Source organism: Labeo rohita, chromosome 23 (assembly GCF_022985175.1).
Source record: "Labeo rohita strain BAU-BD-2019 chromosome 23, IGBB_LRoh.1.0, whole genome shotgun sequence".
Lineage (NCBI taxonomy): Eukaryota > Metazoa > Chordata > Actinopteri > Cypriniformes > Cyprinidae > Labeo > Labeo rohita.
In genome coordinates, this window is record NC_066891.1 from 25469744 (window position 1) to 25488116 (window position 18373).

General features: G+C 35.6%; 1 protein-coding gene across 1 annotated transcript; it reads right to left on the reverse strand.

Moving 5' to 3' along the window:
• Positions 1-490: 490 nt before the first annotated feature.
• LOC127154978 (NUAK family SNF1-like kinase 1) lies at positions 491-13230 on the reverse strand. Its single transcript, XM_051096868.1, has 7 exons — positions 12859-13230; positions 7633-7753; positions 7399-7550; positions 6022-6087; positions 3549-3668; positions 2315-2447; positions 491-1128 (listed from the first exon to the last, which is right to left on the reverse strand). Exons 1-7 carry the CDS (start codon positions 13045-13047, stop codon positions 548-550), a joined length of 1362 nt encoding a protein of 453 aa, XP_050952825.1. The 5' UTR covers positions 13048-13230; the 3' UTR covers positions 491-547.
• Positions 13231-18373: the final 5143 nt, after the last annotated feature.

Here is an 18373-nt window from a genome sequence, read left to right on the forward strand (position 1 = left end):
TGCTACATAACACTGTCGTTAAACTTAAAGGGACAGTTCACCCAAAAATTAAAATTTTAATAATAAAAATTACTCACCCTCATGTCGTTTCAAACTGGTAAGAGCTTCGTTCATCTTCAGAACACAAATTAAGATATTTTTGATGAAATCAAAGAGTTTTCTGACCCTGACAGCAATGCAACTGACACATTCAAGGCCCAAAAAGGTAGTAGGGACATTGTTAAAATAGTCCATGTGACATCAATAGTTCAACTGTAATTTTATGAAGCTATGAGAATACTTTTTGTGTACAAAGAAAACAAAAATAACAACCTTTTCATAGCTTCATAACATTACGGTTGAACCACTGATGTCACATGGACTACTTTAACAACGTCCTTACTACCTTTTTGGGCCTTGAATGTGTCAGTTGCGTTACTGTCTATGCAGGGTCAGAAAGCTCTTGGGATTTCATCAGAAATATCTTAATTTGTGTTCTGAAGATGAATGAAGGTTTTACCCGTTTGAAACGACATGAAGGCAAGTAATCAATTCAATGCATTTATAGTCATTGTACTGGATCGAAATATCTATTCTGTGGAAAATGTAGGTCTGTAGACTCGTGTGTTTTCCACAGGGAGATCTTGATCTCAAACTCCATCTCTTGCTGCTCATCTCCATTACACTCTTGACTAGTTTTGCTGAAACCATGTGACCACGTAGGAGCTGACATGATTGGAGAAACACCAGAGAACTTTCCGTTACACTTAAGAATGCCCTTCCTCTTCCTCCCGCTATCTGTCCCAATTCTTTCTACATCTTCGCAAGTCGCTGCCGTACCATTCCCAGCAGAGCCAGACCTGTCTGTGTACTCGAGCTGATTGTAGAGATTCTTCAGGATGCCCTTCTTCGGCAGTTTCGTAGGCTGGTTGTGGGAAGAAGATTCAAGAGGCGACCGCAGAACGAAGCTGCTGTTTGAGATCAGTGTTCTTTCCTTATGTTTCTTTCTGGGTAGGGTGGAGGCGCAAGGTTTACTCTCTGTAGCTTTGGGACGGTTGAAGTTTAGCCACCAGTGGTTAGCGATGTCTTCCACTGTGGCTCTGTCTTCTGTTTGCACTGTGAGCATCCAGCCAATTAATGAACGGGCCTCTATAAGAAGAATTGAAGCAATTATGGTAAATCCTCACTCATAATGTTACTTTATTGGGCATGTACAGTTGAGGTCAAAAGTTTGCATACACCTTGCGGAATCTGCAAAATGTTAATTATTTCACCAAAACAAGAGGGATCATACAAAACACATGTGATTTTTTTATTTAGTACTGACCTGAGTAAGATATTTCACATAAAAGACCTTACATATAGTCCACAAGAGAAAATAATAGTTGAATTTATAAAAATGACCATGTTCAAAAGTTTACATACACTTCATTCTTCATACTTTGTTGCTACCTGAATGATCCACAGCTGTGTTTTTTTGTTTAGTGATAGTTGTTCATGAGTCCCTTGTTTGTCCTGTACAGTTAAACTGGCTGCTGTTCTTCAGAAAAATCTTTCAGGTCCCACAAATTCTTTGGTTTTTCAGCATTTTTGTGTATCTGAACCCTTTCCAACAATGACTGTATGATTTTGAGATCCATCTTTTCACACTGAGGACAACTGAGGGACTCATATGCAACTATTACAGAAGGTTCAAACATTCACTGATGCTTCAGAAGGAAAAACAATGCATTTAAGATCTGGGTAAATTTAACTAATTTTGTCTTCTGGGAAACATGTAAGTATCTTCTGTAGCTTCTGAAGGACAGTACTAAATGAAAAAAAAGAAAGATATTTAGGCAAAATAAGAAAAATGTACACATCTTCATTCTGTTCAAAAGTTTTCACCCCTGGCTCTTAATGCATAGTTTTTTCTTCTGGAGCATCAGTGAGTGTTTGAATCTTCTGTAATAGTTGCATATGAGTCCCTCAGTTGTCCTCAGTGTGAAAAGATGGATCTCAAAATCATACAGACATTGTTGGAAAGGGTTCAGATACACAAAAATGCTGAAAAACCGAAGAATGTGTGGGACCTGAAAGTTTTTTCTGAAGAACAGTGGGAGGTTTCACTAAACAAAAAGACACAGCTGTGAATCATTCAGGTAACAACACAGTATTAAGAATCAAGTGTATGTAAACTTTTGAACGGGTCAGGTCAGGTCAGTACTAAATAAAAAAATCACATGCATTTTGTATGAACCCTCTTATTTTGGTAAAATAATTAACATTTTCTAGATTATGCAAGGTGTATGTAAACTTTTGACCTCAGCTGTATATGGGGGTGCATCAGTCTCACCTGACAGGACATCAGGGATCTTATATCGTCCGTGGCGGATCTGCTCTTTAAGGATGCTGTAACTGGTGCCATCAAAAGGCATGGAGCCATAAACCAGAGCATATAACAGCACACCAAGAGACCAGCAATCCACCTAAGACATAAAAAGAGGAAAAGCATTATTTAAGATAGTTCACCCAAATATGAAATTCTGTCATTAATTACTCACCCCCATGTCGTTCCAAACCCATAAGACCTTCGTTCATCTTCGGAACCAAATTAAGATATTTTTGATGAAATCCAAGAGCTTTCTGACCCTGCATTGACAGCAACACAACTACCACATTTAACTATTTCTTCTCTTCCGTGGCAGTCTTCAACGTGCAGTCACAAGTGTACCACAACACATGCATATTGTGCTGCTGACGGAACTCGTTATTTTTCTTTTCTTTGCACACAAAAAGTATTCTCCTAGCTTCAAAATATTACGGTTGAGCCACTGGTGTCACATGGACTATTATATCAATGTTCTTACTACCTTTCTGGGCCTTGAATGTGATAGTTGTCTATGTAGGAACAGAAAGCTTTTGGATTTCATCAAAAAATTGTTAATTTGCCTCTGAAGATTACGGATTTGGAACGACATGAGGGTGAGTAATTAATGACAAAATTTTCATTTTTGGGTCAACTATCTTTTTAAAAAGTTTACTTTGTAAAGTCCATTTTAAACCACCTTTTAACAATCATTTGTCATTCTTTAAGGAAGTACATTTATTTTAAATATGTTGACTAACATTGATTAAAATTTTAACTGTAGTGTGTTACATGATACATGTCAAATGTATGTAAAGTGCAACTTCATTACACCTGCATGTGTAATTACGAATAGATCTAAACACATGACCTATAAATTTCAATAGAAATGACATTAAAGTACATTTCTCAGTACATTCAGCAGTAACCTTTAACCATAATACAAAGACAATCGAAGCAATTTTGAAATTACATATAAAGCCTCACCTAAATGGGTTAGAAAGCACTCTAAAGTTCAGCTAATTGCATTTAATATAATTAACTATAATACATAATTGAATTGCAATTAACATGCAATCATGTGTCAAAACATGACATTCAGGTCACACTTAAGTATATTATGTTATTTGCATAATAAGCACTCTTTTAAAAGCATGCTATATTCTACTTCTTTTTGACAAGGGTGTGCAATAGGAGTGACTGGTAAGACTGGAAATCACACCTCAGGGCCGTGGTAAGGAAGTCCATTGATGATTTCTGGTGATGCATACAGCGGGCTCCCGCAGAAAGTGTCCAGACACTGGCCTCTCATGTAGCGGTTGGACAAGCCAAAGTCAGCTAACTACAACAAACAGAGCATTTATGGATAAAGCAGTTCTGTATTAAAATGGGTGACCTACTTCTGTTTATTTAATGGAATCTATTTCTGATTCATAGAGGGTGGACAAAAATAGCAGACACCACATGAAAGGAGGTTAATTTTGAATTAAAATTATAATTAGAATTGGAGTAGCAGAGATGAAATCAAACATTTGACTGAATTTATTCCTCTCATGAGCTACTGATATTAATGTTTATGCTGAATTGCTTGCAGTTAGATTTGTAGACAAAAACAAATAGTGCATACAAACAAGAAAACCTCTCTCATTCAGATTCTGCAGGTATTTAGGGGCACTGCTCAGAGATACATAATCAGGTGTCAGAAACGTAAAACGCAGAGCCCTAAATAATGGATGAAAGTCATCTTTCATCATATTTCCTACATCCCGTTACCATATGGAGACAAAGGATGCCTTCAACCTGTCTGTTACCAGCTATGAAGCATACGCAGGTATACGCAGCTAGTCATCTGATCCAGTGATTGCTCTATATGGATTTGGAATGACCATGGAATGTGGCTGTTCTATTGTGCAAAATAATGCAACATTGTTTCCTCACAATGTTCTCATATTTTAGAACGATGACACTTCTATACACAGTGCTCAACAAATTGAAGAGTGATTTCATAAATGCCAGGATGAAGTCAGATTCATTCCATGGTAAAGAGATCTACACATCTTTAAAGGTTTAGTGTACCCAAAAATTAACATTCTGATATTATTTACTCAGCCTCTTGTCGTTCCAAACCCATAAGACCTTTGTTCATCTTCAGAACACAAATTAAGATATTTTTTAAGAAATCCAAGAGCTTTCTGACCCTGCATAGACAGCAACACAACTGACGTTCAAGACCTAGAAAGGTAGTAAGGACATTGTTGAAACAGTCCATGTGACATCAGTGGCTCAACCATAATGTTATGAAGCTATGAGAATACGTTGTGCGCAAAGAAAACAAACGTAACAATTTTTTCACCCCTTCTCTTCTGTGTCAGTCTTCGACGTGTGTGAACGTGTCAGTTGCGTTGCTGTCTATGCAGGGTCAGAAAGCTCTTGGATTTCATCTAAAATATCTTAATTTGTGTTTCAAAGATGAACGACGGTCTTATAGGTTTGGAACGACATGAGGGTGAGTAATTAAAGACAGACTACTTCTTTAAACCTTAGCTGGGACGTTCTGGTTTTCAAAAGGAAAGTCAATATTTCGTAATTTCTTAAAGGGGTCATTGAATGTCTATTTTCCACAAGCTGATATGATTCTTTAGGGTCTTAATGAGAAGTCTATAACATACTTTGGTTAAAATTTCTCAGTGGTAGTGTAAAAACACCCTTTTTACCATGTCAAAATCAGCCCTGCTCAGAGTGAGCCATTCTACTGCTTGTTCCTTTAAATGCTAATGAGCGCTGCTCACCCCGCCCCTCTCTTCTGTGGAGTGACAAGCCAGCCTATTTACGTTAGCCATATTTAGCCACGAAACTTGCTAACTAGCACATTATTAAAAAAGGCGATTTGCAAAACACCCTTATACTCACTTCTGCTGCAGGTGAAGCTGCATCACAAATAAAGCCTCATGTGAACATAGACGCATTTATGTGGATCGCCGGGCACATTTCCTTTTAAAACGAAAGTAACGTTAATCCTCTGCGTCTTTAGCGGATCAGATGTCGGGAGTAAATGATGACTGCTATGATCTATGCTATGAACACCTCAGTCACTCAACCAGAGACATTCTTGTCTTAGCCATTCTTGACGAAAGAATGGCGGTCAGAGTCAAACTGTTCACAGCTCAGTCAGGGCGGGTCTAAGGTAAGACGGTCATGTCAATCAACTATCATGGGAGCGCTCTTTGTTGGTGTGACACCACACCGACAAGAAACTGAGAATGGCTTGATTTGAAAAAGAGGATATTTCTTATAAAGATTACAAAAATACCACTGAGTGGATTTTTATCATAATAGGGTGGCTGTGTACACACACTGCCAATACACATTTATGTTCAATCAACTTGTAAAAGTGAGTTTTGCATCCGATGACCCCTTCAAAAAAAATTTCAAACAATAACAAATAATTAAAAATAATTTGTGACCCATATTTGACAGATTCCAAAAAGAAAATGAAGCTGGTTAAGGCTGATTCTACAATGTTTTGAGTTTTGATATTTTCTCCACTGTACGTATGATTTAAATACTACATGCAGTAAGTTTGCTTTTTTTAAAGGATTCAAAACCAGCAGTTTTTGATACCACAGATAAAAAAAAATGAAAATCTATGAAACTGTTAAATTCTCTATCAGTCAGTCTGAGTTTGAATTGTTTACCTTCACATTTAAGTCTTTGTCCAGAAGTATATTCTCCAGTTTGAGGTCGCGATGAACCACACCATTCTGAACAATAACAAGAGATTTAGGCTCAATATAAATACAAATGTACTATAAATATAAATAGATACAGATATGCTAATTATTTTTAAAACTGCTGAAGCAAGGTTTGTTTGCTGTATTTGTAGTGTTAAGGCCTGTTCACACCAATAATAACAATAAAGATAAAATAAACCAAATATATATTATATTATATATATTATATTAAAGTCCACAACCAACAGACAGTATCATCCAGTTTATTATAATCATCTAAGTCTGCTTCAAATACTCAGAATCTTTACAGTTGAGTGGTTTCTGATTGGCTGTCAATGTTTTTATCATTCATCTGGTGAAAAAAAAAAAAAACACTCTAAAATGAAGTAATTATAGCTGTCATTTGGACTTTATCCTCATAAAATTAGAATGATTATTAACTTTATATTTATTGTTATAGTTATCATCCCTGGTATGATAAGCTTTATTCATGTTTATAATATTACTCAGACTGTCAAACATTTCTCAACACTGCTATCTAGGTGATAAATACAATAATACATTTTTTATTATCATGTTTTTTTCTGTTTATGGTGTATTTAGGACAAACAAGTACATAAATCGTTACTACCACTACTAACCGACTACTCAAATATTTAAAATTAAAAATATTATATACTTAGATCACCTGCATTTCCAAATATTTGACAGATTTGCATGTTGTAGTGTATTAAAAGATGTTATTTTCAGGTATATTCAACCAATGTTGGGGAAAGTTACCTTTAAAAGTAATGCATTACAATATGGCGTTACTCCATAAAACGTACCTAATTGCACTACCAGTTACTTTTTATGAAAAAGTAATGCATTACGTTACTTCTGTGTTACTTTTTGTCACCTGAGCTGGGCTTGCTTATTTGTTTTTTAACAAAAAAAGCCCAAAATAATATTTTGGCAACTGTAAGGGCCCTTTCACACCAAAAGTGAAATTAATAAGCCTCAGCCTGAAGAAAGTGCCTCTTACTCTTCAACTCACTACCAATTTTTCTCAACACAGGGACAGCAGAGGCCAGTGAATAAGTGGAAATCAAAGTAACTTGCATTACTTATTTGAAAAAGTAACTCAGATATTTCGTTGTAAATTTAAAAGTAATGCAATACTTCATTAGTTACCTGAAAAAAGTAATCTGATTACATCACTCCCCCAACACGGCATTCAACAGGTGAAATGTTGTCCAAGCAAAATAGCATTTGATAAATGTAGTAGCGTTTATTTAGAGAAAAACTACACATATGCAGAATGAATGGCATGAGATTTTAAGAAGAGAAGTGTTTGTTTACTTTATGGCAGTATTGCACAGCAGAGGTGATCTGTCTGAAGAAGTGTCTGGCCTCCTCCTCTGGCAGTCTCTGTTTGTCCTGAATGTACTCGTACAGCTCTCCTCCGCTCGCGTACTCCATCACCATCACTATCCTCTCTCTGCTCTCAAACACTGAAAACACAACACTTTTCATCCATTTCTCTGAATACAGCATTTAACACATTGATGTTGTGAGACTCTTAATGTGTTTTACCCTCATAGAGACGGATGATATTTGGGTGCACAAGAGAGGCGGTGATCTCAATTTCTCTCTGGATGTGAGCTCTATCCAGATCATCCCTGAATCTCTCCTTTCTAATGGATTTAATAGCCACCTGAAGTACAAAAAACAGACACGTTATAAACAAACACACTATAAATGAACCAAATACATATGTGACTCTGGACCACAAAACGAGGCTTAAAGGAGAAGTCCACTTCCAAAACAAAAATTCACATATAATGTACTCACCCCCTTGTCATCCAAGATGTTCATGTCTTTCTTTCTGCATTCGTAAAGAAATTATGTTTTTTGAGGAAAAAATTTCTGCATTTTAACCCATATAATAATTTGATCTTCTTTGCATGTTCATTTTGCAAAGACTGGGTCGGTACTTCTGCAGTAATGTAGAATGATTTTGAAATCATTTTTGAAGTTGAGGGAGAAAATACGATTGGAGTTTTTTTGACAAACCCTAACTGTCTTGAGACAGAATACACAGAGTTCAAGGAGAGCAAGACAAGACGAGGCATTTGAGATTAAAAAGTATATAAATTGTATTATTTTTATGAAAATAACCGATCGTTTCGCTAGATAAGACTCTTCTTCCTCGGCTGGGATTGTTTACAACTGCATTTGTTATCGTTTAAAGCCACATTTAAACTGCATTTTGGAAGTTCAAAATCGGGGCACCATATCAGTCCATTATATGGAGAAAAATGCTGAAATGTTTTCCTCAAAAAAACATAATTTCTTAACGACTGAAGAAAGAAAGACATGAACATCTTGGATGACAAGGGGGTGAGTACATTATATGTGAATCTTTGTTTTGGAAGTGGACTTCTCCTTTAAGTAGCATGGGTATGTTTGCAGCAATAGCCAACAATACATTGTATGAGCCAAATTATCTTTTTTTTATGCCATAAATCAATAGGATATTAAGTAAAGATCATGTACCATGAAGATATTTTGTAAATTTACTACCGTAAATATATCTAAACTTATTTTTGATTAGTAATATGCATTGCTAAGAACTTCATTTTGGACAACTTTAAAGACGATTTTCTCAATATTTTGTTTTTTTGGATTTTTTTGCACCCTCAGATTCCAGATTTTCAAAATATTCTCCTGTCCTTACAAACCACATCAATGCAAAGCTTATTTATTCAGCTTTCAGATGATTTTTAAATCTCAGTTTCAAAAAATTGACCCTTGTTACTGGTTTTGTGGTCCTGGGTCACATTTGCCTGCCTGTTTGTATATGAGTATATGAGTTAATAATGAATGAAACTATTCAAAAAATACATGGAGAGTTGAATAAACCTTTTCTGCCATGTTCTGTTTTCAGTTCCTCAATTACAATTCATACTGATATTTTTTGGATGACTTAAAGTGAGAAATGTTTACGTGGCTGACCAGTCTTATTAAAAGGCTTAAAAATATTGACAATATTGTATTAATCTATATTTTTAAAATAAGCAGTTTAGCCATTATTTTTTGAAAAACTCATGTCCAATATACAGGAAGACATTTTGTTTTAATGTCACAAGAAAAAAACGTGAAACAATAGTTTTAAATAGGGCTGGCAAACGATAAATTGCGATTAATCACATACAAAATAAAAGTTTGAGTTTGCCTAATATACACTAGCGTTCAAAAGTTTGGGGTCAGTAAGACTTGTAATAGTCTTTAAAGAAGTCTCTTATGCTCATCAAGGCTGCATTTATTTGATTAAAAATATAGAAAAAAACAGTAATATTGCAAAATGTTTTTACAATATAAAATAATGTTTTTTTATTTTAACATACTTTAAAATAGAATTTATTCCTGTGATGAAAAGCTGAATTTTTATCAGCTGTTACTCCAGTCTTAAGTGTCACATGATCCTTCAGAAATCATTCTAATATGCGGATTTATTATTAGAATGATCAATGTTGGATAATATCAACAGTTGTGCTGCCAAATATTTTTTGGAACCTGTGATTTTTTTTTCAGGATTCTTTCATGAATAACAAGTTTAAAAAGTACAGTGTTTATTCAAAATATAAATATTTTATAACAATGTAAATTATTTATTATTAACTATTTTAATAAACTTTTAATTATTAACTTAATACATCCTTGGTGAATAAAAGTATTAATTTCTTAAAAAAAAAAAAAGAAAAAAAGAGAAACAATAAAAATGTACTGACCCCAAACTTTTGAACGGTAGTGTATGTGTATGTACTGTGTGTAATTATTATGTATATATAAATACAAACACATTCATGTATTTAAGAAATATTTACAAGTATATGTATTATTATAATCTTTATGGAATTTATGTTATATAAAAAATATATTTTGTACATAACATATTTCTCTTAAATATATACATTTATTTGTGTGTATTTATATATTCATAATAATTACACAAAGTACACACACATATATTAGGCAAACTCAAACTTTTATTTTATATACGATTAATCGCAATTAATCGTTTGCCAGCCATACACTGTTAAGAACTATTTCCTGAGTCAACTTAAAATAATTTGTAACCTGGCTGCCTTAAAATTTCAAGTTCAGTCAACTCAAAAAGTTTATTCAACTTGAAATGTTAAATTATACTAAGTGACAACTTAGATATTTGATTTTAATCAACTTAAAATTTTAAGGCAGCTGGGTTACTTATCCATCTGTTAAGTTTAGCAAACACAAATATCTAAGTTGTTACTTAGTACAACTTAACATTTCAAGTTGAATAAACTTTTTTTAGCTGACTGAACTTAAAATTTTAAGGCAGCAGGGTAACAAATTATTTTTAACCTGACTCAACAAATTGTTTTTTTATTTTTTACAGTGTTTTAAAATATGTATAAAAGGAATAAACAACATGGAATAACCCTTAATAAAACTTGTTTTTAACAAGAAAACTTTTTGAGATTTTTAAAATCAATGATTATTCAGTTTTTTTTTAATTTTATAAACATTTTTCAAAAATTTTCAACCAATATGAACACCAATATGAATATAATTCAGACTACAGATCAAATATGTTATCCTCGCTTCGCTGACCTATATAATAAAAGCGACTTGCATTTGTCTTTTTGACTTTTACCATTAAGGTATTGTTTAGTTTTCTGGCAAATGTTTGGGTCTGTACGTGTTTTATAGCACGCAGTGAGTTTGGACCAGCAAACACAAAGCTCCATTGTAAACCATTAGATTTTTACGATTCCAGATTCATTAACTGAAATCATGCAATGACGTAAACTGTGTCATTTCTTTGCTAACAGCATCAGCAAATGGAATTTCCTGATGTAAACATTCACATCAAGGCATATCAGAATTGAATCACCAAAAACCTAAACCTGCTGTCTGTACGGCGACACTGGCATTGCCATCTGGGAAGCTGCCAGGCAACTCTGACCCCAATCTGGAGATCTGGAGAGACGCCTCGCTCCCCTGTCACACATGCAACGGGCGCCTGGCTCCCTCTGAATGCTGTTAGTGTTTGTCTGCAGGAATCCCAGCTATGCTTAAGGCTCCTGGATTCCGGAATACTTCACCTCTGAGTCCGGATGAGTGACAGAGTGAGAGAGAGGCTCAGCTACTGCTCTAATCTGATTGGACACTGAGATTACTTCATTTTTCCATTAATGCGATCCGTTTTCAGGCCGTGAAAGAGTGCGGACAGCAGGCTGGGGGGAACGACTCTTTTGTTTTTGTTAAATGACAGACTGAGTGATGAATGAGCGGTTAAGTATTTAATTAAGTGCGCTAACATGAGGTCTACATACAGTAGACACGCGTGTGCACGCACAAAGCACCTACTGGACGAGCCCAAAAATATCCCAAAAATAATTAACTGAGGGGAATTGCTAGGTAAAGACGCGTTGAGTGACTGACACGCTGTCAGAGGTAAAAGGACATTCATATGGATATTCATCTCAAAAGAAATTAAGCCTTTGTACATTTTTTATTGAATAAAAATAATGAAATACTGTGTATATTTATTATGCTTATAAAGACACACCTACAGTATAGAATTTGAAATGATTTACATGTATACATTTATATATATATATATATATATATATATATATATATAATTAAATTATATATATAAATATAACATATATATAATAATAATAAACAATTTTTTTCTTAAATATATACATGCATGTGTGTATTTATATATACACAATAAATATACACAGTACACACACATATATTATGTATACTTTCATTTTGGATGCAGTTAATCGTGATTAATTGTTGCCCAGCACTAATATATATAACAATTAACATTTAAGCCGAAAATGAAAATATTAAAAAAAAAAAAAGAATATTCTATTAATATATTTTTAAATATTTTTAAAAATAAAAACAACCCTAAAATAATATGAAGTCTAGAGGTTTAGAGGTTTGTATTTTTTATTTTATTTATTTATAATTGAAGCATGAAATATCATAATGAAATTTTTAAATTACATTTTATCATAATAGTAAAACAAGGTTTAACAAAGCAAATCAGGGTTCCTATGATTGGGAAACACTGTAAAATATTGATAATAAACTCCTTAAGGTTTAATTAATGTACAAGATTTTTACAGGTAATCACATTTTAATTAAATTCCATGATATTTCCAGTTTTTTACTGCATTGCAAAAAAATATGAAAGCATTTAGAGGTTTTCATTTTTTTTTTAGTTATTTATAAATTACACATTTGACATGAAATATCATGCATGCACCTGAGTAAAACTGTAAAAATGACATTTGTTAAAGCTTTTTTAAAAATCATTCATTGTGATTCATTAATATTATAACAGCCCTATTTTAACCTATCATAGGCCTAATAATAAAAGTAATTTTTCTTAGTTTTCGAGGTTTAACAAAGCAAATCAGAGTTTCTCTAGTTTTGAATTGCTGATAATCAACTCTTTAAAATTTGATTAATATACATCATTTTTACAGATAATCTTTTTTACTCTCAGATATTTCCAGGGTTTTTTATGCACTACAAAAATTTCAATACACTAAATATTTTGTAAGTTAACTACTTGCTGAAAAAAAAGACTGAAGAAAGAAATGATAGATAGATAGACAGATAGACAGATAGATAGATAGATAGATAGATAGATAGATAGATAGATAGATAGATAGATAGATAGAACATTTTTTCAGCATTTAAAACAATGCAAGTACTGATATAAAAGCAGCTCAAGTCGCTCACCGTCTTTCCACACCGTCTCTCCACCGCACGCTTCACTTTGCCGTACGTGCCTCTGCCCAGGGTCTCCATCACCTCAAACCGGCGCTTGAGACTGTGTTTATGAAGATGTTTCTTCACTCCGGATGAGGTGTGGAGCTCTGCTCGCCCGTCCGGTGAGTGTGTGGAGGCGCTGAACTGCTGTCGCTCCATGGCAACCGCGCTCTGAGGTGAAGCTCACCTGTGAAGTGTGTTGTAACTAGTCGCTGTTTTGAACGGCAATTTAAAAATCGTTTTCTGATGTGTACTGGAATAAAATGATAGGGAAACGGCTAATATGTTGTTCTTTTTATATGGGCGCTGATGTTGTAAGTCTCAAGCATCTTCTGGCTATGCTGTGCCCGGCATCGCGGATGGGATTCACCACATGATGACGCGATGGAATGGGCGGAGGCACGCTGTCAATCATCAGCGGTGACACGCATCAGTGCCAGCCAGACTGTTAATAGATGGATGCGACTGCTGACCTCAATCCTACCTCGCAGAAAACATGACAAAAACACTATCATTGGTTGTAGACGCTCTGAACTGCAAACCACGGGCGTTGGAGCCAGTTCACATACACAAAATGTTTATTTTTATGAAAAGGAGAACATTAAAAAAAAAATTGCAAAAATGTTGGTAGGTTGTGATAAAGGGCTATGTGTTTGTCTTAAGGTGTCCACTTTTAATGTATCACTGATTCTTGAGAAGTGGAACAATATTGAAAAAACAAAACCTTGTACTCAGACAAATTAAACTACATTTTTGTATGTAGTTACTGAGCTATGATTTGATTCAACCTTCCAACTTTTATTGAAATGTGCCATCACTTATTTTGCAGTCAATCAATCAAGATGTTTTTTAAATTCCGAACATTCTCATGTTAGATTACATTTTCATGTCTCACATTCCTCAACAAGTATAAAATATCATAATCAAATATGATCAAAATATTCATCTGACGGAGGTGACAGAGCTGACACATCTGACGATGGTGACGAAAACCTTAATTTGTAGTAATTTTAACTATCAAATGCACTGAAGCAATCAATTACTGTATTAAAACAAACACAACAAACAGAGCGTATGTTATTGTTTATAAAGCTTTTTTTCAAGATTTACATTTAAGTAATTTGATATATCATTGGAACACAAATTATCTGTTTTCTCTCATCTCAGAATAGTATGTCTGCTGTGCATCTATATCAGGGGTGGCGAACGTCGGGCCTAGAGAGCCGCAGCCCTGCACAGTTTTGCTTCAACCCTAATCAAACGCACCTGAACAAGCTAATCAAGGTCTGAAGGGTTACTAGAAAGCAACAGGCAGGTGAGTTTTAATTAGGGTTGGAGCTGAACTCTGCAGAGCTGCGGCTCTCCAGGACCGGAGTTCGCCACCCCTGATCTATATGGTAACAAGGTAACTTTTAAATCCAGTTAAATGAACAAATTAAACAATTAACTGTTACTGTTCTATCTATTTATATTCATCAGGATCTTAATATTCATGTTTAAACGATCCAAAAATGATCAGAACACATATGATCAGAATACAAACAATCTGTATTATGTATAGATGTTTTATCCAGTGTTTTGTTATGTTCCTTGAATCATATGTCCCCTCAACCCTAATTCTGGTAGAAGTGATGACTATCAGTCCAATAAAGCAATATATGCTGTGCATTTAATAATTATACATTTTTAGAAAAATTAAACACAAGTTTATATTTAATGTAATTAAAAATGACATATACACTTTTTGTTATGTTGCAGCCATGTTAAACTGCTTTAAATGATTTTTTTCCACATCAATCTACACTCCGTAGACCATAATGACAAAGCACATATCAGGTTTGTAACACTTTGCAAGTTTATTAGAAATAAAAAACTGAAAGCATTTCATTGCATAAGTATTCATACCCTTTTCTGGGACAGTTGAAATTTTGCTCAGGAGCACTCATATCACTTCTAGATGTTACTACACTTAAAGTGAAGTTAACCTGTGGCAACTGAATGGTGTGATTTGGAAAGGCCCCCACCACTCAATAAAAGGTCTAACAGCTGAAAATGTATATCAGAGCAAAAACCAAGCCCTGGGGTCAAAATAACTGCCTGTAGATCTCAGAAACAGGATTGCGTCAAGGCACACATCTGGAGAAGAGTTCAGAAAAGATTCTGCTGCCACTGCAACACATCACCGATCCGGTCTTTATGGCGGTGTGGCCAAACTCAATCCTGTCCTCAATAAAGACACAAGAAAACCACTTGAAATTTGCAACAAAGCACCTAGAACTCTCAGAATGTGAGAAACAAGATTCTCTTCTCTGGTCTGATGAACATCAATTCCAAGCATCATTTCTGAAGCAAACCAGGCACTGCTCATCACCTGCACAGTATTATCACAACAGTAAAGTGTGGTGGCAGCAGCCTCATCCGGTTGGGCTGTTTTTCAGCAGCAGGGACTGTGACCAGGAGTTCACACTCCTGAGTCGAACTTGCGAAGCCCAAACTACCAAGGACTCAAGTCTGAAAGTCGCGCGTAGTCCTACGTCACCAGACTATTTGCCTAATCTTCACGATAGACCACGATGGAAACGCAGACAGCAACAGGTCTGGAGAAAAAAAGTTCCTGGAAAAAAAAAGTTCCTGGGACAAATTGTTCCTAGTAATTTTGGTGGGAAAGCGGCTTCTGTGAATGTCCTTGAGTGTCCCAGCCACAGCCTGGGCTTGAACTCAATCAAACATTTCCGGACAATGTCTGCTAGGCACCATCCAAGCTGACTAAGCTTGAGAGGTGAAGAGGTGAGGAGAAGAATAGCAGATAATTGCTAAATGCAGATGTGCATCACACACAAAAAGACTTGAGGTAAAGGTGCTTCAACTAAGTACTGGGTTAAGTGTATGAAAACTTATGCAATATACTTCTTTAAGTGTTTTATTTTTAATAAATTCCAAAGATGTCACAAATCTGTTTGTGCTTTGTCATTATGGAGTATGGAGTGTAGACAGATGTGCAAAAAAATTATTTTAAAGCAGTTTAACATAAGGCAGAAACATAAAATGTTAAAAAAATGAATACTTTTGGAGTACTGTTATGAAAATTACACCGATCAGGCATAACGTTATGACCACGTTCCTAATATTGTGTTGGTCCCCCTTTTGCTGCCAAAACAGTCCTGACCCGTCAAGGCATGGGCTCCACTAGACCCCTGAAGGTGTGCTGTGGCATCTGGCACCAAGTTGTCAGCAGCAGTTGGTTCACCACTGTTCCTTTCTTGGGCCACTTTTGATAGATACTGACCACTGCAGACCAGGAACACCCCTCAAGAGCTGCAGTTTTGGAGATGCTCTGACCCATTTGTCTAGCCATCACAATTTGGCACTTGTCTAACTAGCTCAAATTCTTACGCTTGCCCATTTTTCCTGCTTCTAACACATTAACTTTGAGGACAAAATGTTCACTTGCTGCCTAATATATCCCACCCATTAACAAAGGCTGTGATGAAGAGATAATCAGTGTTTTCACGTCACCTGTCAGTGGTCATAATGTTATATACAGTGCCCTCCACAAATATTGGCACCTTTGGTAAATATGAGCAAAGGCAGCCGTGGAAATAAAATCTGCATTGTTTATCCTTTTGATCTTTCATTTAAAAAATTCACAAAATTCTAATCTTTCCTTGAAGTAAAAAGATAAAAAGTGGGGGGGAAATCTCATTATGAAATAAATGTTTTTCTCTAGTTCACGTTGGCCACAATTGGCACCCAGTCCTTTTACCAAGATAACAGCTCTGAATTTTCCCCTATAATCCCTGGTGAGTTTGGAGAACACCTAACAGAGACCATTCCCATACAGAATCTCTCCAGGTCCTTCAGATTCCCAGTTCCATGTCGGTGCTTCTCCTCTTCAGTTCACCCCACTCGTTTTCTAAAGGGTTCAGGTCAGGGAACTGGGACGGCCATGGCAGAGATTCGTTTTGTCCTCAGTGACACATTTTTGTGTTTGTTTTGGATCATTGTCGTGATGGAATATCTAAACAGGGCCCTTAATAAGATTTCTAACAGTGGCAGTCAGGTTTAGATATTTTTTTTTCTCTTAGTATTTGATAGAATCCATGATGCCATGAATCTAAACAAGATGTCCAGGATCTCTGGCAGAAAAATAGGCCCACAACATTAAAGATCCAGCAGTTTATTTAAATGTGGGAATGGGGTACTTTTTATCCCTGTTTGCTCCAAACCCATCTTGAGTGTTTGCTGCCAAAAAGCCCTTTTTTAGTTTCATCTGAACATAGAAGCCAGTTCTGTTTGAAGTTCTAGTCGTATCTACCAGCCAAATATGCTGAAGTTTGTTTTTGGATGAGTGAGCAGGATTTCTCTTGAAACCCTCCTAAACAACATGTGGTGATGCAGGGGCTATTTGAATTTTTTTTAGGCTATCTGGCCCCAAGACTCAACTAATCTCTGCAATTCTCCAGCTGTAATCCTCGGAGAGTCTTTGGCCACTAAAAGTCTCCTCTTCACCATCCATTATGATGATATAGACACACATCCTCTTCTAGACAGATTTGTAACATCTTTAGTTGATTGTAACTTCTTAATTATTGCCCTCCCTGGTGAAATAAACAGCATATGCTGGTAGGTATGTTTTGATGCTGGTTTATGCTGGTCCTTTGCTGGTTTATGCTGGTCCTTAGATGGTTTATACTTGGCCTTTGCTGGTTTATGCTTGTCATGTTGCTGGTCAAGGACCAGCATAAACCAGCAAAGGACCAGCATAAACCAGCATCAAAACGTACCTAACCAGCATCCCAGCATCAAAACATACCTACCAGCATATGCTGTTTTTTTCACCAGGGCTAATGGTGGAAGTAGGGATTTTCAATGCTTTAGCTCTTTTCTTACAGCCAGTTTCTATTTTCTGAAGCTCACCAATCTTGTTCTGCACATCAGAACTATGTTCTTTGGTTTTACTCCTTCTGATGGACAATTAAGGCAATTTGGCCCTTGCCTTTGCTCATATTTACCAAGGGTGCCAATATTTGTGGAGGGCACTGTATATGAGCAATATCACACGAGTAGTAGCACGATATGGCTGTATATCAGAACAGCTGTGATTCAGCCATAGGCACATGTACAAAGTCAAAAGTACAAAGGCAGCGCTTTAATATATATAATTTTATAGACTTTGCTCTCATTTAGAACTATTTTATCTGGAGCATATAATAGATTAATGAGATCAAAGACTGCCTGTTATATTTGTCCAAAATTAATTCTATCTCTTGTTTAACCACTATAGAGACATCAGAGCCAGCGGCAAATTCCAGAAGATCTGGCTGAGGTAAGGCTGCTCTCGGTGGGTTCATGAGTGCTAAACGGCCGCTGACGCCCTGGAGCTCAAATCTCAGAATACATTGAAGAAAATTTAAAAATAGACATTATCTTTATTAACAAACCGCATATTTTAAGTCTAAACGACTACATTCTTGCCTAAAACTAC